The sequence below is a fragment of the Diadema antillarum genome, unplaced genomic scaffold, assembly GCF_040938485.1.
Source record: "Diadema antillarum isolate AM-2024a unplaced genomic scaffold, OU_Dant_1.0 scf00000145, whole genome shotgun sequence".
Taxonomy (NCBI): Eukaryota; Metazoa; Echinodermata; class Echinoidea; order Diadematoida; family Diadematidae; genus Diadema; species Diadema antillarum.
Genome location: NW_027271034.1, coordinates 1,807,311 through 1,831,309, shown reverse-complemented (window position 1 = coordinate 1,831,309; position 23,999 = coordinate 1,807,311). Strand labels below are relative to the sequence as shown.

Sequence of the window (23,999 nt, the reverse complement as noted above, 5' to 3'; positions counted from 1 at the left end):
GTTTAGTCAAATAATATGAATCTAGATAAGAGAAGCGACCTAATCTATATGTCAAAATGTAGGATATGGGGCCCTAACCTAATAGACCAAAAATAGTTAAGATCCGCCAAACTCTCTGAAAATAGGAGACAATACAAATTTCCGTTAACACGTGAAGCCTCCGAGACGCATTGAAGCCTCCGAAACAGCAAAAACATCTAATTTGACATTTCTGATAAATTCTTTGAGTGTCTGCCCCAAATTATGCCATGAAATCATCAACAGACATGGACAGACAACAAAAATAATAAAAACATTATGATACTGCAATAATTTTTTGAGCTAATACACTTTATAGAGAAAAAGTGGTTTCGGAGGCTTCAAAAGGATGTTAACACTGCATTTTTGTGATTTTCTCTGGACAAAATCAAATTAGATTTATTGTTCACCCACCCAATGATCGCTTATGACATCTCTAAAGATATTTAATCACATTCAGTTTTCTGGCGGCTTTGTTTACTCACCAATATAGATTTACTGTACGATTTACCTATTTTTCTTAAACAGTGCAGACGTGTCACACATAACTCACCTTTTCATTCAGCAATAAAATATTGGCAGATGAGGATGTTGCCCCACAAATATGTTTAAACAGTGTATATCAACCAAAAAAGACACAATTTACCCATGACTTTCTACATAACATACATGATTTTCATTAAAACATACGGCATACCAAATTAATTTTCCAGATGTTTCGGAGGCTTCATTTTATGTTAACAGCATATAAATGGAATGTTTTGATTACAATTTTGTAATTCTAAGTCTATCAAATAACTGTTTGGACTGAATGAGACTTAATGATTCCCCAAGTAAGGTGTAGATAGTTGTTTAAATGTATGAAAAGCATTTATTTTGTAGGTTTCCTTTTGAAACAATGGAACAGGCTAGATATTGTGAGTAATGAAAGTGACTTCCAGCTTGCGTGCATGCCCACATCATGCAACAGTAGTGCAACAAAGCAAGTAGTTGTGGATACATCAATGTTCTTAAGTTGGATAACTCATTTTTACTCTTGAGAGAAGTTGAAGTGTTGTGACCATATTTGTATCACTCTTTTGACTGGTTAGACTTTGTTAATGAAGACCAAACAATTACTTGATTATTTAGTGTTAAATACACTTTTTTTTAAAGAACTGAACACTATTCCTGTCCTGAAGATTCCAGGACTTTAACAGATGGTTATTCAAGAGGGAAGCATACACTTAACTAAGAAATATATTACTTTTGAATTTAAGGTTGTATGTGCATGATCAAGAGCAAATGGTGGAATATACTTTTTGGATTTTTACACTTTCGACTCACTATCATCTGAGTGTAATACATTGTAGTTTCGAAACACAATCTTTTACATGTCCATTTATAACCCATTGACAAATCCATTCCATTGTTACTCCCATGGCATTTGTTTTTGCCATACTAAAATCTTGACTTTTTCAGCTTTCCATTTCTTAACAAGTTCTTTGGCTTTCATTTCCAATACTTATTTGGAGGAAAGTAATTAATCAATAAATTTGTGATTGGATTTGAAAATAGCTAACATCTTGCAGATTATCATTTCTGTGGTGTGACTTGGATCACAGGGTACTGTTTTGGAATTTTGACATTTGATTACTTCATTCAGACAGGTTTTCATGTCAATCTGTATGTCAGATTTGATGCATGCTAGGTGCAACACAATCTTGATACTATACCCTATTTTCCATACTTTATTATGCTGGCAGTGACCACTTGACTATTTTTGATTAAACAAAATGTAACTTGTGTTACGAAACATCTCTTCGCAAACATGTGTGAGACTCTATGACATGTTTGCGGATGTAGTTCTCAGTGCAGTAAATGGACAGTAATGGTTGGGATAGGATTGTTTATAAATGACATATAGACCTCTACTTATAAATAGCCTGTTGCCATGGAGTACATGTAGTTTACATGGGTGGGTGACTGGAGAAGTTATGTTCATGAAGAACAATATTGAAATGATTGAAATCTTTATAATCTGTTTAGTCCTGGCTTTTCTGGAAAAAGTTACAAGCCCCTAACTATTTTGAAATTCAAAGGGTTAAAACTGTAGTCTGTGGGTTTATATACTATTTAAAACAAACTTGTGGGTTTCTAACAAACTTAGTAATTAAACACATTTGCTGCTTTTTAATTTTTTGCTAAAAAGGTTGTCATTTTTAGAAACAGTAAAAGTTCTGTTAGCAATTTCTCAATGCGTACCTTCAAAAACAGGCCTCCTAGCTGTCACAGGAGTCACACAAACTGGAATTTTATCAAATAACTATAAAAAAAGAAGCCTTTGAAGAATTTAAAAAAAACCAATGAAATGATATGAAACAGGGGTGACTTGTATACCACAGAAAAAGAAAGTAAAATTCTAACTATCATATATTATAGGGAACTACACATTTGGTGAACATTTTTTTTTAATTCAAATTCATACACAGTCATGGGTAGGGTATGTACATTTTGTACATTTATCTTTTCAACAGGCGATTCAAAAAGATGAATGGGATCTTGACCATTTCAATTTCTATTGAGCTCCATGATAATATCACCAATATATTGATTATTCCAACTCCATTTTGATGATGACAGTTTGATGATGACCCTTACATGGAATGGCTGATCAGTGTTTAAGATTGCAGTTCAATGACCATGATCACTGCATTTGATAGCTATAGTAGGGGATATCAGGCATGGTCCATATGCAAAAGAATGTTTATAAGCCTTTTTTCCCTTTCTATATTTAACAATGCTATGTTGTAATCTAACCGTCATGCCATCACATAGTCTATTTTCTATCCCTTTCTCATCAACAGTTGAAATTGATTTCACATGTACATATAAAACAGTTATGATGGGTGGTTTATGTCAATATACATCCCACAAACTGCACTTATAAAGCAAGCAAACATAATCTTTGCATTAAGTCTATAGCTACAGTTCTAACTCATTAAAAGTAATTCTTACTGCATTATGATGAAAAGTTTGACATATGCATACAGCTGTACATGTGTGTAGCCTAATCATGTTCTGCATTGCCAAAGTCATGGATATGCAAATACAGTGTATGTATACAACTGAGCATAAAGATTTAAATATTTTCTTTGTCTCTTAACATATATGTTGGAAAGTCTTTTTCTGCATACAAATAAATACTATTTTACATGTTACAACATTGTTAGTTATTTGGAAACAATCAGCGGCATTAATGTACTTCATATCACCTTAAAATGGACCATTTTTGCATGTTAACAGTCATGATGAAGCCTCCGAAACATGCGTTGTTGCTAACTTTAAGCCACAAAAAAAAAGATGTTCCTCATCAGTGTACTTTTATTGCTACTGTTGCAGTTTCCTTTAGAATCATATTGCCTCATAAATGTCATGAATTCGAACTGAGCATTGCTCAAAGTGTACACAGTTTGTTATTCACTTTTGTGGAGGCCAATTTCCTTATAATAATACAGTGTCACGTAAGTACAATTTGTATGAAGAGTAAACATTATGCACTGCCATACAATGTACATCTGTATACTGTTATTCACCTTTTATTGATGCCCTGTTGTTATTCTAGCATGTAGTGATAGTTGCTTACTGTAGTTTTATTATTTTAAATGAATACAGGACTAGAACTTTGTGTTAGCAGTTTTGAAGCCTCTGAAACACACTAGTTTGTTAACTGAAGCCTCCGAAACTCACAAGTCTGAAAATTTCAACTTTGTCAAAAATAATCCAATTTCTTTGGGATTTGGGTTGATAAATGTTTGTTACTAAGAGATAATTTAGGGCTATGTTTAGAGTGGCTCTTGCTTCTAGAACATTCTTTTAACTTAAAAATAGTTTGTCAGGTACCATTTTTACCTTGGAATTTGAAGTTCACATCCAAATGATTGCAAGAGTGAATATCTGTTGGGGGAAAAGTGTTTTGATATTTCAAATATATGTTCACAGCAAATGAAAAGTTGCATTACATCCACCATTTATCTTCATTTGGTTGCTGTGGGTGACCAACACATTCTTGTTGTTTTTACCTAAATTTATCTAAAATTCTATAATAGTCACTTCATTTTTCATATTTAGCCTAAGAATTAAGCTCTGGAATGACAAAATATTGAAAATTTAGACATTCCTAAATAAAATAAAGGCAAAGATAGAAATGGAAACACAACTTTAATTTTTGACCCTTGCCACATCAAAGTTACACCCTTTACTGTGAAACTGACCATATTAGTGGCTCTCCTTGTCAGAATCAATTCTGTATAGATTAGGTGATGGCGTCTTTATATCTTAATGAACACTCGTCTACAAATTCTGGTCAGTATTCTCAGCATCAATTTCATTTTTACAGCATTTCGGATTTCCTTTGATCAATTTCAAGTCCATAATGGTCGGCAGATTTGTTCTGAATAAATGAGTTTAGGATGATCTCAGCCCATCTAAGGGTTGATTTTTATTGGTACTGTATATTTCTGTGTCCTATTTGTTTCTGTACCACCATCTTTAAAGAAATTGACAGATAGGAATATCACACACACACACACACACCCACACACCATCTTTAAAGAAATTGACAGATAGGAATATCACACACACACACACACACCCACACACACACACACACACACACACACACACACACACACACACACACACACAAAGAATAGTTATTTTTTATTTCCTGGTAAATTGATTGAGATCTCTAATGCGGTGTCCCCTATCCATATTCTCCCCCTACCCCTCTGAATCTTCCACTGTGTTGTCAGAATGCTAGAATTTTGACTTTCTAGCATGTTTTTATCATGGCAACTGCTGTCAGACAAACAGTATGCTGTAATACATGTAAGTCTACCAAGCTTGTATATGATAGGATGGTAAGGGATGGTAAGGGATGGTAAGGAAAGGTTTGAAACGTCAAAATAGGACAAGCCTAACTTGAAAAATCAACATGAAGTGATAATTTTTTAGTTTTGCTTTTTTAGTTCTTTCTTTCTTTATTTTTATTTTCATTATTATTATTATTTTTTGCTGTATCCCATCACCCACCCATATTCTCTGTGTGAACTTTGATAACTGGGGTTGCTAGTCCCTTTTGTGATGAACCCTGTAGAATTCCTGTGATAATCCATGACCTGTTGATATTCAAAGTGTGGGAGGTGCCTGTCCATCGTGGGATTACTTTATGTGTCAGACTTTCTGATTCTCAATCCTTAGAGGACATTGGAAAGGTCTTGTGCCAGTCATATAGCTTATTAATGTACTGTAAATAAGTGGACATTTTCGCAGTGTGGAAGTTTTCGTGCATTTTGCGCAGTCAGAAGCTAGTGCAGAAATAGAAGCACACAGGTGTTCTTGCATTACATGTGTTCCAGTAATCAATGTCTCGAGTCTGTGGAAAGAAAAACATGCAAAATTTATCTTTCCCAGCCTGGCGCGAAAAATTATTCAGGTGAAAATATCCTTTTTTACGGTCTCTGTACCTGCTGATATGCTTTGAGCATGTATCAGTGCTTTGCTCTCTCTCTGTTTGTCATTGTTTGAGTTCCTCATTTACTTTATTTATGCCTATGTTTTCTATTGCAGTTATTTTTTAGAATATGTTTGTAGGTGGAAAGAGGTATGGCATATTTGATCCACGCTTAGTATTGACCGATTCTGTGACGCGCTATGTGTATTTTTGGCATGGGCGCAGCCATAGTGGGTGTATCAGCCGACCCCCCCTCCGTACTCCCCCACCCCTCTCCCTACATTAGCACGCGCGCAGAATGAAAAACTGCTTTAGCCAATAGGCGTCTCGTACTGAGTGCGCGAATGCTTGCTAGTGCGCGAACCTTTGTTACAAGTGCGTGATAAACTGCCTTTTTTTTAAAGACGGCACAGATTGGGGCATGGCGCGTGTGAAACCTATGGGAAAAACGTTGGGTTAGGGTTTTTGGTTATGGTTATGGTTAGGGTTAGGGTTAGGGTTAGGGTTAGGGTTAGGGTTAGGGTTAGGGTTAGGGTTAGGGTTAGGGTTAGGGTTAGGGTTTGATGGTTAGGGTTAGGATTAGGATTAGGGTTAGGTTTAGGGATAGGGTCCCCGATAGATTTTTAGTTTCCCCAATCTGTGCTGTCTAAAAAAAACACGCGGGAAGGGGGAGAGCATGCAGGGGGGGTCGGCTGATACACCCACTATGGCTGCGCCCTGTGCCGTAAAATGTCTGCTGCCCTCAACGAACCCGAATCGGTCAATAATTATAATCAAATTATCACTTTTCCCAGTCTTTACCACACTTGTTAGCTGACTGGACAAGTATCAAAGTAAGGGTTGTTGTCAATACATTAACAAGGTACATGTAAAAGCAAAATTTGTCTTCAGAAGAAATCATAATAATAGTGCATAGTATGTTAGTAGCTGCTGATTTGTTTTGAAATATAATAATAATAGCAAAATATGTCTTTAAATTTTATAAGATTAGAATGGCAACTCACTTTCAAATTTCCACCAAGCTCCAGATTACTGTGTGGGGCTCTCTGTCACAGCTGCCATAGCTTGCATGCAGCTGTCATTGAATGTAATGCAAACAAGATATCCAGTTGATATTGTAGACTTCAAATCTGATATTTTTATCACATTTTTTATTATCAATTTGAGAATGCACCCTGGTAATACATAGGATCTGCAAAACCGTGTCACCAGCTATGGGTGATACCGATATGAGTTTCTTCTTCAGAAGATGTGAAGACAGAGGTACAGAACATTGTATTTCAATTGCAATTTCAATTTCAATTTCAATTTGTTTTCATATTTCTCATGAAAATAGTACAGAAAAAAAAAGGCAACCATGCAATACCAAAATTACAAAGCATAAATTAGGTGAAACTTCACCAGAATGTACAACAGTCTATCTCAATGTAAACACAAAGTTTTGGTTACAGTAGTGTTGGGCTATGCTCATAGTACGAGATTGTGATGGGGCCTACCAATAGCAAGCTTGTTCACTTGTAGGTTGCAGGATAAATCAGATAAAGGGAAATATGGAATGCAGAGTACCGTAAAGTTCCGTGTATACGACGCACCCGTGTATAAGACGCACCCCTACTTTCGGACCTAAAATTTCAAAAAAAAAAAAAATTCCACGCAAATATTGCGTGTGTCATACATATTTTTTCAGCTCAAAATTTCCCTAGAATGCAGCATGTATTTGCTCTATTTTTCGTTTCCTTTTATGCTTTCTTTTAACGGTATTCATCGGACATCGGCAAAATATGGAAGACGCAAAGTGCGAGACTTGTCTCGGTACTCACTTGCTATTGTTTCGCCTTTCAATCGTGGTACATGTGTCATGCATATCGTACTCATGAGTGTACAGTACGATCTTTGCTATCATACATGGCAGAGGGTGTCTCACATATTGACGCATGTCAGACTGGAAGGTTCATTACGAAAAATAAGAAAAACATCAACAAGTGTAGCAGAGGGATCATACGGCGAGACGTACGGTGCGTACGGTAATTACACTCACTGTTGTTTCGCCCGGAGGGATTACCAGTACTAGTAACACGTGTGTCTCTTGTACCATGCTTGTATGCACAGGGCTAGCCTTTTGCAAAAGGCAGCTCGCTATAATTTCAGCACACGCACACAGAGAGCAATGGACTTGCACACACAGCGCGCAACGGGCAAGCGCGCTACGATCCGATCGCTGTGTGCACGCGAGTCCTTTGCAAAAGCCTCGATCTCTAGCTCTGCAGCAGCTGCTGCATGCCTTTGCCAAAGGCTTGCTAGCTAGTCTGCTAGCTAGCTACACAGTGTAGCTATGCTATCCTAGCTGGCCTCGTGAAATGAAGAGCAAACGAACGACACGGATATGCATGCATGCTTCACACATCGTTCATATTTACGGTGACATAGTGTCGATCCTACTCCATATTTTACAGCTTTTGTCTATGGCCATATTGATACTAGTCCATTGATAAGTTTTACGGTATTGGTAATTTAGTAATGATACCTGTACATCGCGTATTCCAGCTACTAGGTTGGCTGTTGGTAGCTTGGTAGACTGACATTGGTAGCATACAGCAGTGCTGTTACAGCTGTTGCCTATGGCCAGATTGATACATCGTTACTGCACAAGGCGGATCGTAAGTTTATCTCGTATTTGCAGCTTTTGTGTGTGTCCCGATTGAAAGATCGCTCATTTATTCGTAAGTTTTAGTGATTACTTACCTTCCAAACGTCGATGGGCATACATGGCCCCAAGTTGGCCTTATAAAATTGGGTGTACATGACAGATTTTTTTCCGTGATTCGACTGTACCCGTGTATACGACGCACCCCCGATTTTCAATGTTTTCTGACGAAAAAATAGTGCGTCTTATACACGGAACTTTACGGTAGATGCTTTTGTCCAAAGAAACTATTCTGAACTAAGTAGTTAGAGTGCTCACTATATTTCTCATATGTTTCCTTCTGCATCATGAAACTGGGATAAAAAGGAATAAATGGACAGTGGGATGATTTTTCTTTTTTAAGTTACTACTCTTTCAGTTTCTTGTTATATCTGCAACTAGAAATAGACTGTACAACATATGAGCTGGGTGCAAGTGACATGATTCTTTCTATTCACAAAATATTTATGAAAGTGTTATATGATATGTATTAAATCATATGTGTATACTGCAGGACTTGACAATCATAAACCGTGGCCCACGGCCACCAAAAATAGATGCTGGACCACCACTTTTTACAGAAAGATATTTATTGGTAGCCAAACCGGGCCACCAAAAGAAAGACTTAGTGTAGAGCCTCGCATAATATAACATGTATTAAAATGAATATCAATCAATGTGAGCTGTGGAATCCTGCTAGTATAAGGGTCTTTTTTTTTTCGAAATGTCAATTTTCATTTAATTTCTCATGTACGTTTGCTTTGTTCAACAAATGTGTTTTGTTAGTTTCTTGGGCAGGGCTATTGAATACAAACTGCAGGCTTATACGATTTTCCTTTGACAAGATGGCACGCAGCCTGAAGGTCTTTCGTTGTGTGGGAGTCAGTCCTATCAAGTTACCTTCTTTGATGGTTGTATTTTCATCAAGCTTCCTGTTTTTAGCTTAGTGTATTCTTCCTTGTGCATGAGGGAGCTTATCTTCTCAGGATTATTTTACCCAAGTTTGATTGGTATTCTAGTTTACAATAAAAAAAAAATAGTGTTGTTTTGTACAATTAGGAGTGATCTTTAAAATGTACCTTCCATTCTCCAATCTCTTTGTGTCCTCTCCTCTGCATACTCATGCTGCTGAAGTCTGAAACCCAATTCTTATATTTTTGAAGCGTGGGTAGCTCCTAATCTACCAATTCCTCTGACTAATTTTTATTCTATTCCCACAGTTCATTTCCTTGTGTGAATTTTTAGACTGTGATACCCAAATGTCTGGCTGTCTGTTGTTATTGTTGTTCACTCAGAGAAATGTTTTGTGTGTTCTGAAAATACAAAGGTTTGAATTTGCCGACAAGAGCTCTGCATAGACCATGAACACTGGATTGTGATGTTTTGAAATAATGATTTTTTTCTTTTGGTAGAAATGGTAATGAGTGCACTCTTCATGGTCCTTTTTTGTCTTGCAAAAAGGAAAGAACTGATTTAACCTAAACAGATACGTCAGAGCTACCCATCCTATGAAATGTGCTCGCGGAGGTAAACATGTTTACCAAGATGGGCTGCGGAAGTGGCCCTGCCATTTCTTATTTGCTCAAAGGACAGTCATTCATTTCTGATACAATAAAGGTTATTTGTCTTTTTTTAGTTTGTATTTTGTTTTACAGTGGGTTTTTTTTTTCCTGTCCTTTTCAAGTGCATGAGAAACATAAATTCCGAGACCTAAAAACTTAACATTAGCCATAAAATTATAAACTGCATTAGAGCTTGATAGATTGCACTATTCATAATTCATGCTCATTTTATTGATACAATAAGTTACAAGTATTCTAACTCTTCAAAAGAAGTACAGAGGTAAACCACAAGGCATCATCATCATTATTTGCATTTGAGATAAAAAAAAAACAACAACAGATAGTGCTGACTTCATGTGTAAAGTACATAACATGTTTCCCTAAAATCATCAAAGCATTTAAAGGCAAATTTCTTGACTGACTTACACATGACCAAAGAGCAGTTTAATACCTAGCCAGTTACAGAACATGGCAGTTTGCACCGGGAAATTTTGTCGAGTGAAAAAGTCTCTTGCACAGAATCGTGAATTATTCATATTCAAGTGTTTTGCCTGAAAGAGTCATAAGCACTCCTAATCAAGTAGAAAAGCCTGCAAACATACTCTCACATAATGCCTTTGTGTTTATTCAATAAGATCTTCATCCTTTTGTTGTACAGGGGATACTTATAGTAGAAATAAAAAGAAGTGTTCAGTGGATGTCGTAAGTATTATCAGGGTATTTTTCTTTTTTTAGTTTTCAAAAGCAGTAATGCTGAAGAATATTTTACACTTGTTTTATAAAGAAGTAAGCATGCTTGTGTGCTGGAGAGAGAATAAAGGTGCAAATATACAATATGACTTGTGAAAATACGAAGCACCTATTTACGTTTTCATGCCTACTTCAAATTGAGAATGAATTGCTCTCCACTTGTAAGATCAGTCTGTATTTTGCCATGTACACTGCACATTATCTTGATTTCACGTGGGAGGCAAGAATTGTTGCCCATGTCGGCAGGATGCGATGCATGTATTTTTGTCCCAAACATGCCTGTTTGACTGCAGGAGCGATGCGCCATGTCAAAAGGGGATGTCTATATTTGGAAGGCAGGCCATGTGTACATGACATTACCCTAGCCGGCGAGGCAGCGGCTCTCTCTGAGAGAATCTCAGCATTAAGTCTGGCTTTTTTCTCCTGTCAAGACGTGGCTTTCCTTAACCCATTGAGGACAAGCTGATTTTGCTGTAACATGCATTTCCCATAGACACCTACCTGAGTGTATTCGGGACTAGTCTTCAACGAATTAAATGTGGTTGTAGCCATAAGACAAAGGAAAGCAAGGGCATGTCATGTGGGAGAAACAGAGTAGCATCAACAGAAAGCTGATTATTAAACTTACATGCTCTCACTAACTCCCTGCATGTCTTCTACTATGTAGAGACTGCTTTCTTAGATATAAGTCACCAATCATAGAAAATGTGTCGGGGGTAGAATCAGCATGAACAACACACTCCCGCTTGCAGAAATTACAAGCCTCCATGTTGAGGTATGTTTTATTCAACTGTAGATGTTCAAACATGTCCGTCTTGATGCACTCTTAGTAAACTTGCATTTGCTGCATAGTGCAGTTTCTAACCACTCTTTATTGCACGATATTTCCAAGATGATAAACCATATGTGGTTTTTACAGATGATATGCACTCAATTATTCTACACTACTAGATTAGAGTGCAGTTCTTACCCATTCAATACATCATAATCTTTCAAGTGTTTACAATATTAGAGAGACAATTCAATGCTTTTCTTGGTAGCAATGCTCTAGTAGGGTCCGCTCACTTGTACATTCTGGGAAGTATTTGGGACAGCAGACGTGGTTATGGTTCAATAGCAGCCCAGCATACCAATAATTTCATATATTTTCCAGTTATACACCCACACAAAATCCATTACGGTAAGCTTTCCTCCATAGGAATTGGAAAACAGGACATGGCTGAGTGTATGCCGCAACAAGCAGCATGTACAGGAGAGTTATTAGACTGTGGATGGATATGCAATACATAGATTTTTTTTTTTCCAGGGAGGAATATTGATTTCATTCCATATTTGGGTGCCTCCCACTTCCTGTGCATTTATTTAGCCAGCTCTGATAAGTCAGTATATTGGATGAGGAGTCGTAATCTTATAAAAATATCTTTGATGGCGGATGACCTTTCCATATTTGTCAGCGATTCACAGAAATCCTTCAATTCAAGTATCTAAATGGGATTGCGATATCAAGTCCTCATAATGTTTTTGTTTGAAACATGAACTTTGGTATTATTGTCGAGGAGCTTATCAGGTTTCTTTCCAAATTCTGATTGCTTGTTTAGATATGTCTAATCATATGTAATGCACGGAGGTATTGTCATCCTGTTGTCCAAAACACATGTGAGTGGAATTATCTTTTAAAATTATATACAGACTCTATCTTCTTTTGCCAATTTTAATAGATGTCATATCTCTTAATTCATTTCCATAATTTGATATTCAGTGATGTGCATTATAAGGTGTTTAGAATAGAGATCTAATCATGCAGACTCATAAAATACAGAATTGGGAGCAGGTTTCGTGAATGCTTGACGTGGTGATGCATACATATTCACACGCTTAACACATACAAACATGTATGCACAGACATTGCTTTCATTTGTGTGTGTGTTTGTATGCATTTTATTCATGATTACAGAAATCAGACAAACAGTGTGAGAGTTGCTGATTCTACAATATTCTGAATTTTGAAATGACCAGACCCAATATGTGTACGTGACAATCATACACAAACTAAAGTATAACGTAAAAGATGAATAAAGCTGTTAGTCAACTTGATCGATAATGTGTTCATGTGACCATCATGAGAGAAATACACAGGAAAGAAAAGAAGGACGTAGTGATGCACACATTCACGCACACACACACACACACACACACACACACACACACACACATACACAGACATACAGAGATGTGCCTAATGTTGGTGGTAGCCCTCTTCCACAGCTTGCCTCAAATGTTCATTGCCAATGGCACATGCAAACTACATGTACATGTATGCCCATTTGTTCATCACATGAATTTTTGTATTGCTTTGTAGAAGGGGGAAAAGAGAAGGTCAACACAGCATATCGTCTGTCTCTTCCTTTGCTGCTCTTTGTTTCTCTCTCTCCCTCTCTATCTCTCCTCCCCCTTCCCTCTCTCCCTACCTTACTTTCCTTCTTTTGTCGTGTACAAATGTACATGAAGAGTTCAAATGCAAAAAGAAATTAACTCCAGTTTTATAGTTTTTTAGTAAGGTCATCATCAGGTAGAGAAAATCAAATATTTTTATTGATACTGCACTTTTTACAAAGCCAACAAATATTTCTGAAGATGATATCAAAATTATTGAACTTTATTTTGATTATTTTCTTTGTTTTTCAGCAGCTTCAATCTTCAGTATCTGAAGTTGATAAAAATGGAATTATCAGTTTTTCCATTGAAAGCCTTCACATGTATGCTTGTGTGTTTCTCCCTCCACACTATGGCCCGAATTCACGAAGGTGGTACAATGAAACCATGGTTTAAACCATGGACAAAAACCATGGAGCGCCAAGTGTCGCATGGAATATTTCGTTATGAAATCAGTCATTTTGTTGATGAAATGATTATTTTGTAACGAAATGACAACATTTTTTAACTTAACGAACATTTCGTCCACGAAATGATAATTTCATTAACAAAACTGTCGTTTTGTCAACGAAGTGACCAATTTCGTAACGAAATATTCCATGCAACACTTGGTGCTCCATGGTTTTTGTCCATGGTTTAAACCATGGTTTCATTTGCACCACCTTCGTGAATTCGGGCTTATCTGTCTAAATGCCCCCCTTCTCCTTTCTTTTCCTGAAACCTGTTTCTCTCTCTCCTCCCTTAGCCATCTGTTTCATAATCCTTCTCTTATGATAGATGCAGTACATTGCAATGTCTGTGCTGATGGATTGCCATATGGCCTGATGGAAGGGGGGAATGGGTGGGAGGGATGGAGGGATGGTAAAAAAAAAAAATGCATATTTGAGAAAGGTTGTGAGCCCTCTCAGCACCATGCAGTCATCAAGCTGGGCATTGAATGGATTGGTCCCTGAAGCTTGAAAGCTCTCAAGAAAGTGATTGTTGTCTTTCTTCCATGGTCCTAGCCATTTACATGCTGACCCGCCCACGCCCCGCCCACACCCCACCCCTACCCCACTGCATGTGGATCTTTACATGCCAAAGGCGTGTGCCATTATAATTATTTTATATGCCGAGATCACTCTTCCTCAATTTAGGTACAAATGACATCTTGCTAATGTTATTTGATCTTCTTTTGTTACCCCTTAACCATTTACTGATGAGAACATCCAGAAATAGCAACCTCACTATCATCTCAATCAAATATGGATGATGCAAATTCTACTTTTGGGCATGCCAATATCCAGTTTTTTTCTTGCAGAGATGTATTATATCATTGATATTGATACATATGTGGCTGATTTTGCTTCTTTCAGAACTTGATTTCATGTACTAGAGAAGTTGATTCTGCCTAAACCTTTTATAGATTAATAAGAAATCAAGGTTTTTGACACAGCGTGAGAAATTTGCCTGGGTGTATATCCTTGATTTCATAAGATTCAAATACAGGGTACTTTATCAATCTATTTTTGGCAGTGATAGTGTGCATACAAATATGAAAGCAGTCATTAATAACAATACAGAATCAAAGTAAGTCTAAAATATTGATGAAAGACGAAATCAAAATACAAATGCAAATACATTACACAAGTGTGTCTTTTTTCCCATATGTTCTGATTGCATTTAGAAAATGTACGTGCGTCATATTTCTCAAATACTTGGCATGTACTCATCTCAATTCTTAAGCCACTCATCCCGATGGATCTTCACAGTATAACAAGCCTCGTAAACCTGTGGATGAAGGGGGGAGAGATCCAAATTTAGGTGTCTTGTTAGAGCTGGCTGGAGGAAGACTCGAATAAACAATTGTATAACCTAATATTAAAGCTAGATTAGGCAGAGTGTAGGATGTGGGAAGGGAGGCAGAAAAATGAGGCTCAAGTGAGAAGAGTGAGAAGAAAGGAGGTGGAAAAAGAAGAGGGTATTGGGAATAAGAGAGAAAAAGGGTGGTGAGATAACCACCCACAATTAGTGAAAGTCACAGCTGCTGCTGTAGTGAGGAAAAGATAGGCAGAGTGGAAAGTAGAGGACAGACATTGGGAATAGAAGAAAACAAATAAAGTTTTCTACAGAAAATGTTAGTGTACCTTTGGGGGATAGAAAAGAAAATGAAGAAGGGTTATTGACCCATAATAAATTTTTAGATGTAGACTTTACTACAGTACAAGGATATTAATGCAATGAAAAAGGGAGCCAGCAATGAAATAGTGAAAAGTACATGTATGTGATATCCTGAAGATGGAGGTGTAGATAGGCAAAGGGGACTTTTAATCATCAGAAAAGGAAAGTTTTAATCGGAAAATTTGTTTGTTGTTCATTCCTGCATTTGTAGAGCTCCTTTCATCAGATGGTCTGTGCCGGTATCTCATGTCGGATGAGAATGCGCCCGTATTCCTTGACCGCTTGGAGCTGTGCCAAGACATGGACCAACCCCTGGCCCACTACTTCATCAACTCGTCCCACAACACGTACCTGACAGGCAGGCAGTTTGGTGGCAAGTCCTCCGTCGAGATGTACAGACAGGTCCTGCTGGCAGGGTGCAGGTAAAGCAAAGCAAAGCAAACATACAAAGGAAGATCTCTCTTTTACCTATATCCCTTTCACTCCTCACATCTCATGCTCTTGTCTTTGTCGTATAGAGTACCAAAGTGATGATGTCACAGTCTTTTGTTATAGCTTGGGTTGGAACCAGGTATGAGCGTGGTAAGCCTCAATAGTGTTCACGGACATTGTATGGGCCAGATGAGATTGTTTAAAACCAGTTTCCATGGCAATGAATGGCTGTGACATCACGTTTCCGTACTCTACGTGCAAGAATTTCACAACGTCACTCTCCATACTATGTCTTCCAACAGGCTTTGCTTTCACCGGGAAAGTCCCATTGTTACAGATCATTGTCAACCAAAGCTTCAGTCTAATGCAACATGTTATTGATGTCTCATTGTTGTATCCAATCTGCTTGCAGAATGTCATGAGTGCAAGCTCCCCTGATTAGTGTTGCCCTAATGCTTGTCATCATCATATAACATTAAAGGGTGTGTACAGATCTGGTCGAGGTGAGGATTTAGCTTTTAATATTTTGCAAGATATTCAGGAACCACTCTTTGAGATATCAAAGAGCATGCAATTCTAAAGGGAATCAAAAAATGATTTGATGAAAATCGGTTTTGAAATGGCTGAGATATCCAAAAACAAGGTGAAACAAAGAGATCATAATAAAGGCGTGGCCTGTCGCCTTTTATTATTATCACTTTTTTTGATATCTCAGCCATTTTAAAACCAATTTTCATCAAATAAACATTGAATCCTTCTTGAAATTACATGCTCTTTCATATTTCATAAGAGGTTTCTCATTATCTCACTGAGAAATGTTCAAAACATGAATCCTCACCTCAACCAGTACTGTACAGTCCCTTTAAAAATGTTTCCTGTTCTCGTTTCCATCACAGTTTTTCCTCGTTTGTTTTTAACCTTCGCTACTTTAATGTCCAAGTACCATTTGATGTTTAAAGTAAAGAACTGTGTTTCTGTGGTTTCCTTGTCTCCTGCTTGTGTCTGTTTCTGTACACACTGTTATTTTTGCGACTGGCAGTTGATCAGACATTTTCTCGATTGGTAATTTTGTGATTATAGTCTTCTCATTACCATGATGATTCCAGAATAACAGACACAAAAATTTAGAAGAAATTGTGACTTTGCAAACAAACCATTTTGTTAAAACTTTATTTAAAATCATATCAAATCTCCCAGGAAAAAAAAAAGAGTACCAGTATTCCAAGGATTTGAGCAGGGGATGATAGTGAGTATGTATATGCCAGACTAGCCTTGCCACAGCCAGGATCACTTACACGAGGGGCAAATTTGTGTTCCTTTTTGTGTCAATATTTACGTGTGTTGTGATTTCTGCAATCAAGAGCCTATTTGCAAAATAAAACCATGCAGCAAAAATATTAACATATGTGACCGTGCATCAAAAAACCAACAAAAAGTCGCACCCCTTGATATTACGTGAGGACTCAAATAAAGTGAAATGGGTCAACCGAGTCAATCTTGAGTTTTTCATATTTTCTGGAAGAGCTACGATTGATCCTTCTACATTATTCTTTAGTTTAGGATCTTAACATGAATGGGAAAGTGTATTTTCAGCAGTTTTTCTACAACCCTTTTTTTTTGGGGGGGGGGGAGAGTAGAAAGATCGGGTATGTTTTAGAGGCCCCTTTTCATTTCTTGACATCCTTTGCACACTCTACACTTTCAAGTCTAATAACTTTTGAAAGGATAACGCTACTGTTTTGAGAGTTGGCATTAGTCATTGACAGAATGTGTTAATAGAACATGCTCAATTTTAGCTTAATCTGATAATTCCTTCATTGTTGTTGCTCCGGTGGTTTACATCCTGTGTTTTGTCCCTTTCATCGCACAGCTAGCACAGCTTGGTAAAGATTAAGCGCTTGAATAGACCCTGTACTTCAGAGCCTCTTTTCTCAGTTCATACTTTTCCAGAGTGTGAGCTTTCCTTCCAGTATTTAGATAGGTTAGGGGAGTCCATTTGAATTGAATTATACATCATTTTAAAGCTTACAGTCTGCTCTTTCAGAATCTGCCTTTGACTAAAAATTCATGTCTGGCGACTTTTTGTCAGTTTTGTGATGCAGGGTGACATATACAGTATTTGCTATCATAATGACCTACACCTGTCAACATTGTGCCATTGACGAAGAGGCAAAACTTAAGTGTTTTGCAGGAAAATAAAGTTTTGCCTAAAAAAAAAAATCAGATTTTGTGTACCAAATCATGACTGCTTTCATTGTTTTGTTTCTTCATTGTGGTTTATAACAGAGTGGGAAAAATTCCTTGTTCCAAGAATTATAAGATGACATAGTGTCTTTTCAGTCAAGTACATTAGATACTCAAGTACATTCCAAAAATATAGTATGAAACACATTCTATTTGTTTTTTTTTTTTGTATTGAATAGTATGTAAGGCTCAATTATAGATTTGAGGGAGAATTTTATAATGGGTTATCTATACATTTCGTCTGAGACTACTACCTATCAAAACGTCCTCTTATTTGTCTTATGTCACTAAAGGCTTGTCATATTGTGTTTCCTTCTATTATTCATTCATCCTGCTAAACATGTCCCTCCAAGGTACAACTTTAAAAAGCCTGTTTGTTGTGGAAAGACCTTGAATTTGCCCCATTTTAAAAATCTCAATGTATGCAGTATTTATTATCACAATGTTCACCGCAGTGTCATTAAAAAGTCTGTTTGTCGTGGAAAGAGCTTGAATTTGCCCCATCATGAAAATTTCAAAGTACAGTATTCATTAACATATTGACACTCTGGTGAACATTGCACTGTTCATGTTGATACCTTTGATGAAGATGTTTTGAAAGACACATAATACTTGGAAGATAAATACCAAGTCACAAAGATAAGAGTAATGCCAAGTCTTAAATTTGTGAGTCAGCAGCCATTCTGGAATGTTTGGTCTTCATGCTTTCCCCGCACTTTGGATTTTCTGTCTTTTTTTCTCTCTGCCGTGGGCTTAAATTGAGTGGGAAAATTTATCATTGGGTTAGATGCGGCTGGGGGAGAGTTCATCTCATATCATGCCATTGCAAGAGTGCAAAAGTAATTTGGCGAGAAATGTATGTTGGCAGAAATCCACAATAGATTGTAACATAGGTCAAATGAAGAGAGTTACATGTACATAGAGCACAAGCTATTTGGACCACCACTGCTGGCTGTATCCATACCCCCCCCCCCCCACCCTATTGGGAATTGATAGAAGCGAAACTCAATTTCTTCTGATCAGCTAAGTTGTGCTGCTGCTCGCATGCCATTCACACCTCTGCCACTCTCTCTATATTCCTAGTGCCAGATTTCAGTCTCTGATTGTGGCTAGCATCCATCCCACTCCCCATCTGATATTAATTCATTTCACAGGGAGACTCGTTAAAGCCCATTTATCCAACTCCCTGGCACAATAGTGGTACGACATGATTAGCTGTCAAGAGATGCTTGAATGTCAAATATATATATGTGAGATGTGCGCTAAGATGCAATTACAGTGTGTTCCTTCACTTCTTCACTGTAAAGCAACGCCTTTTTCAAATGTCATATGTCAGCATAAAGAGTTTGCTCCATCATTTTATCATTTGTTGTTGGGTTGGTTTTTTTTTTCACCTGATAGGTGTAGTTACCACGAAGTTCAAAGTTTGTTTTCTTGTTTTTGTGTGACTATAATGAGGATTATGATAACTACATTGCAAAGCACTTCAATTTAGATGATAGCAATATATATGATTTGTTTATTTTTACATGATTTGATGAAATGAATCCACATCAAATGATTTTATATGCAGTTGAAGCTTTCATATCAGTCAAAATGTTGAGCAGCCAAATATGATATTACTTGAAACTTGTGCATCATCTAATAAGGTATCCATGCATGATAGAATGTGTGACCCTGTCATGTAATTATGACACTGTAGTAGTTGTTTTCGTCAGTGAATAGAAATCATACTTTTCTCTGTTTTATGTCATGCTTTCTTTATGTTTTTTTTGTGTACAGATGTGTGGAGTTGGACTGTTGGGATGGGCGGAGTGAAGACCAAGAACCTATCATTACCCATGGCCTGGCCATGTGCACTGACATTCTCTTCAAGGTACGTTGTATGCTGAACATCCATTTTGGCTTACTCTATGTGCTAAATTATATACACTGTATTTGCAAGAACGAAACATTTCGCAAGTTGGGACTTGTGGTGCAATTTCATAATTAGTTGAATTTGTGGTTAAAAACCACAGTGATGAATTGAGATATTGGTGTGGTCCCTTTTTGAAGAAACATTATTGATTTCCCACCCTGAAGACTAGATACAACACATTTGTGTAATAAGAGGCCATATTTTCACAGTTTCTTAATCATCAGTTGACTCGCAAAATTTGCCAAGACGGAAACCTAGCAAAATGCACCATGTATGCAGTATGTGATGCAGTTTTTACGATGTGCTATGCATATATATATATAAGCTGTACAGGTGTGAACGCTTTTGCTTGATGGAGAACTCGTCTTCATATTGCATATGGTGCAGGAAGATGCCGGAGAGACGAGTATGGTGGTAAAAGGAGGAAGGTTGAGCAAATATTAGCTGTTATTGATTGTCCCACTGCGGCAGTCAATAAGCCACCAGAAGCGGCATACAAACTGCCTTTTCGGAAGACCAGCAGCTAATTACCATGCATGAGATGACAATGTGTGTGGGGGCAGCAGACACTGCCGGGATTGTGGGGAATCGGGGGTTGCTGAAAAGGGTAATTGAGTGCGCTGGCCTTACCATTGCTCTCAAGTTCCGTTTCTATGCAATCGTCAGAACTTCTCGAGGGCTGTGTCTGTTTCACGCACAGTCACATGTGTGTGATTTGGGAAGAAAAAGATAGGAACTCCTAACCCACTCACTGCTGGGTAAGAGCTGTCTCTAGTTTGGATGTGTCCAAGGCTCCTCATTTATGGGGATACAAATCACATGTCTAGCAGAGCGTCTGGTTAACAGACATTGAATATGGTGATGATGTGTCTGTTTCTGTGGCACGTGTGAAAGCTAATTTAGAAACAGCAAGTTATTAGTTTGTGGATGCAAGGTAATGATAGACACAAACCTATAACAACTTAGTTTTGCACTGTATTGAGCAGAGGAGGGCCTATTCAAAATCTCATTTATGTTCATGCAGCTTGAATTAGAAGCTCGTGCAAATCATCAGACACGAGTATCACTTCTGCATTAAAGTCATTGGGATGAAGTTTTGATTAGGTACACAATTTTTCATTTCTTCTGTGGAGGAATTCAAGCATTATGAAGGAAAAAAAAAGGGAAATTCAAGACATGCAGTCTTGAATTTTTCACTGCCAAAGTTATCAATGGGTATTTTTATCTGGTCACAAAATTATTCTGTTACCAACTGTGACTTTCAGAGATGATCAGGGATAATTCAAAGAGACTGCAACAGAGGGTTTATGCAGCTTAGACAATCAGAACCACATGAATTAGTGTAGCATCACATGCAGTGCAAATGCAATGGCAGGAAGGAAGTCAAGACAGATACAGAAGGAGAGATGGAACTAGTGACTTACAAAGTAATGGTGACACAGTGTGGTAGCAACTTTATTCTCATATTAGTAAAAAGAATGTAAAAACTCCGCATATTTTTTTCTTTTCATTTGTTTTCCTCCCTCCCATCATAATTGTGAAAACAAGCTCTCTGTCCCTGGCTGGTACGGTGTTTGTGGGCTGCGAGGTAATTACTTATCTCCACAGTGCGCTTCCCTGAGGATGTGATGCTGCCAGGAGGGACCTTCCTAGCCATTGCACTGCTTTTAGCATTTTATCTTGTTGTTGTTGTTGTTGTTGCTTCCCCCACCCCCTTCTCCAGAATGTACCCTGAGGGATGTGAAGCAGGACTGTCTGGGAATTATCAACGGTCTCACCCAGACCCAAATCATGGCATGCATACAATTGAAATGTGAAGGGGGGGGGGGGCTTAGATGTGTGGAGTGTATGGGCAGAGGAAAGGTGGGGGGGGGGTGGAGTAAGTGAGGGAGATAGAGGACTAATACACATGGCTGGGATAATTGGAGAATTGAGATACAGCATGTGACAAGTGAAGGGAAAATTATCAGCTAGATAGGGAGGAGTGAGGAATATGCGTGAAGAAGATTCTTACTACCATATTGACTAGGGTGTACTTACATTTGAGAGCGAGGGACCGAGCAAGTTCGAGTTGAAGGAAGACAGAATAGGTACGTAGATAGTAGATAGCAAAAAATAAAGAGAGGAAGCAGAAGAGAGAGAGAGAAGGAGAAAAAGATATTAAAAAAAAAACCAAGAGACACAATACGGTATACATCATATATGTGTCACAGGGTTTTTGGATTTTCCACACATTTTTGCGCATGTCGGTTGCTATTCAGGAATGTAATAACATACGAAATGTCAACTCTTATCCCGACAACGTATTCACTGATACACATTACTCGATTTGTTCACTCATGAACAAGGTGTGGGACGATACGGTACTTAACGCCTGAGAATTTAACCGCTTGGGGGAAATTGTTTGGAAGTCCTGATTTGCGAAAAATTAGACTCGCTAAATACATTGTATCTGGCATAACCAGTACTTAGCTCTGCATAATCACAAATGAATATGAATGAAAATGTGAATAGAGAGGCCAGCACAAACTGCACGGAAATCTGTCACATGCACCATCTGAGGCCTGTGGCAGAAAAGATGGTCGTGGTCATTGCGTGCTGCTTTGATACAAGTTTGTATGGTAGTAATCAGAAAACAACCAATCAACTTTGAGCATTGAAATGACTGTTTTTCGGTGGTAACTTGCAATTATTGCAATGTACAATAATTGCAATCATCTTTGTGAAACGGGGGGCCTCAAAGTGTGACTGGAGTGGAGCCATGTCTTATGGATGCCCCAGACAGGCTGTCTAGAGAAAGTCGTAGCCAAAAGAAACTCTATGACACAAACGGGCAGGAACCAGACACTGTATAGACAACAGAAGATAAACAGGACGTTCAGATGTGGGTCAAATCTTTCCAGGCACATCTGGCTGTGTGATCATTCAAGGAAGGCTTTACACATTATCATAATATAGTAAGAGCATCCCAAGAATCAATGTTTTGAGGATAGGCAGATACTGGAACTATGGGGACATTACTGACAGACTATGTTAAATGTGTGTGTGTGTGGGGGGGGGGATGGAGAGGAGGGGGTCATTTTGTTTCCACACATTGTACCATTTTGTCTCAGAATGGGAATTTATCTTTTTGTTATGTTTTGCTCTTTATGCCAGCACTGTGCATGTTTCATTTGAATAAGCAGAAATGTAATGGAAATTGAAGTCATAACGAAATCAGATCTAAACCAAAGCTGTACTGTATCAATTCAAAGGTGAAGAATTCCCAGTGGTGTTGAGTAAAGCCTCATATCAGAACATTTGTCATTTTGTGCATTTTATCAGATCATTGTAATCATCTAGCCGTAATGAAGTGAATACAAGGCCAGCAAGATTGTTTACAAAGTACTGCGCTCAAGTGCAGTAAATTTATTTTATTTTTTTCTGTAGGCATGCCTATAAGATGTAAAAAGTAGAAATCCTTGCAAATGTCAGGCTAATCAAGCAAGTCTAGACTAGGTATATCATACTCTGTCCACAGAAACTTTACCCGGTCATGCAAAAAGACCGAGCTATATTTGAGGAGACAATTGCAAGAACTCCTCTTAGAAATGCTTTCAGGATGTTGTAATTTCATGGCAAGATAATATAAAAATGCTCTCATGCGCACATTTTGAAAGAATATGTAAGCTAATGTGATTACACAGGCTTTCAAAATCAACCCCGATACCAATCATGTTTTAAAAAAAAAGAAGAATGTTGCTAACATTTTTGAACTTGTGACAGAATATGTGATTATTCAATATACTCTCGACTTTAGTGTACAGTATGCCGTGAGAATATATATAAAAAGGTCAAAGATACAACGACAAAGGTTCAACCAAGTCACTCACACAAAGTTGTCCAGGATATTGTTTTGTATGTGAATTTGTATTTGATTTTATGTTGTTGTTTATAAAAAATGACATAAAGACATTCCATGATATTCACCATGTAGTGAAGGATAATGCTATTTAGTAAATGTATTTTCAAAATGCTACTCTACATTACACAGTGCTTACACAGTGCTTGTGAAATGAAATGCACATGCACATGTCTAAATCATATTTGTGCATGTACTTATACTGAGACTGTCTACTTCATTCAAATGATCTTGGAATTATTTTAGGAATACATCATAGTACAGACAATTCTAGATGCTTTTCGTAGTTCATAGCATGTTTGTATTTAATATACACGTAGGATCAGAAATTTTGCTCTCTGAAAATGAGTGAATGTTAATTTCTCCATTCATTGCTGGCCACCAGCACAAATTTGACCACTGGT

At 37.6% G+C, this 23,999-nt stretch overlaps 1 protein-coding gene across 11 annotated transcripts in view; it reads left to right on the top strand.

Annotated features, from left to right (window-relative positions):
• LOC139721565 (1-phosphatidylinositol 4,5-bisphosphate phosphodiesterase beta-4-like) overlaps positions 1-23,999 on the top strand; it is a 181,659-nt gene that overhangs the window by 113,575 nt on the left and 44,085 nt on the right. For all 11 annotated transcript variants that reach the window (XM_071632895.1, XM_071632897.1, XM_071632898.1 and 8 more), the window contains 2 exons: positions 15,312-15,522; positions 19,559-19,652. In XM_071632895.1, the coding sequence (XP_071488996.1) occupies positions 15,312-15,522; positions 19,559-19,652 (305 nt within the window). The remainder of the gene's footprint in view (positions 1-15,311; positions 15,523-19,558; positions 19,653-23,999) is intronic.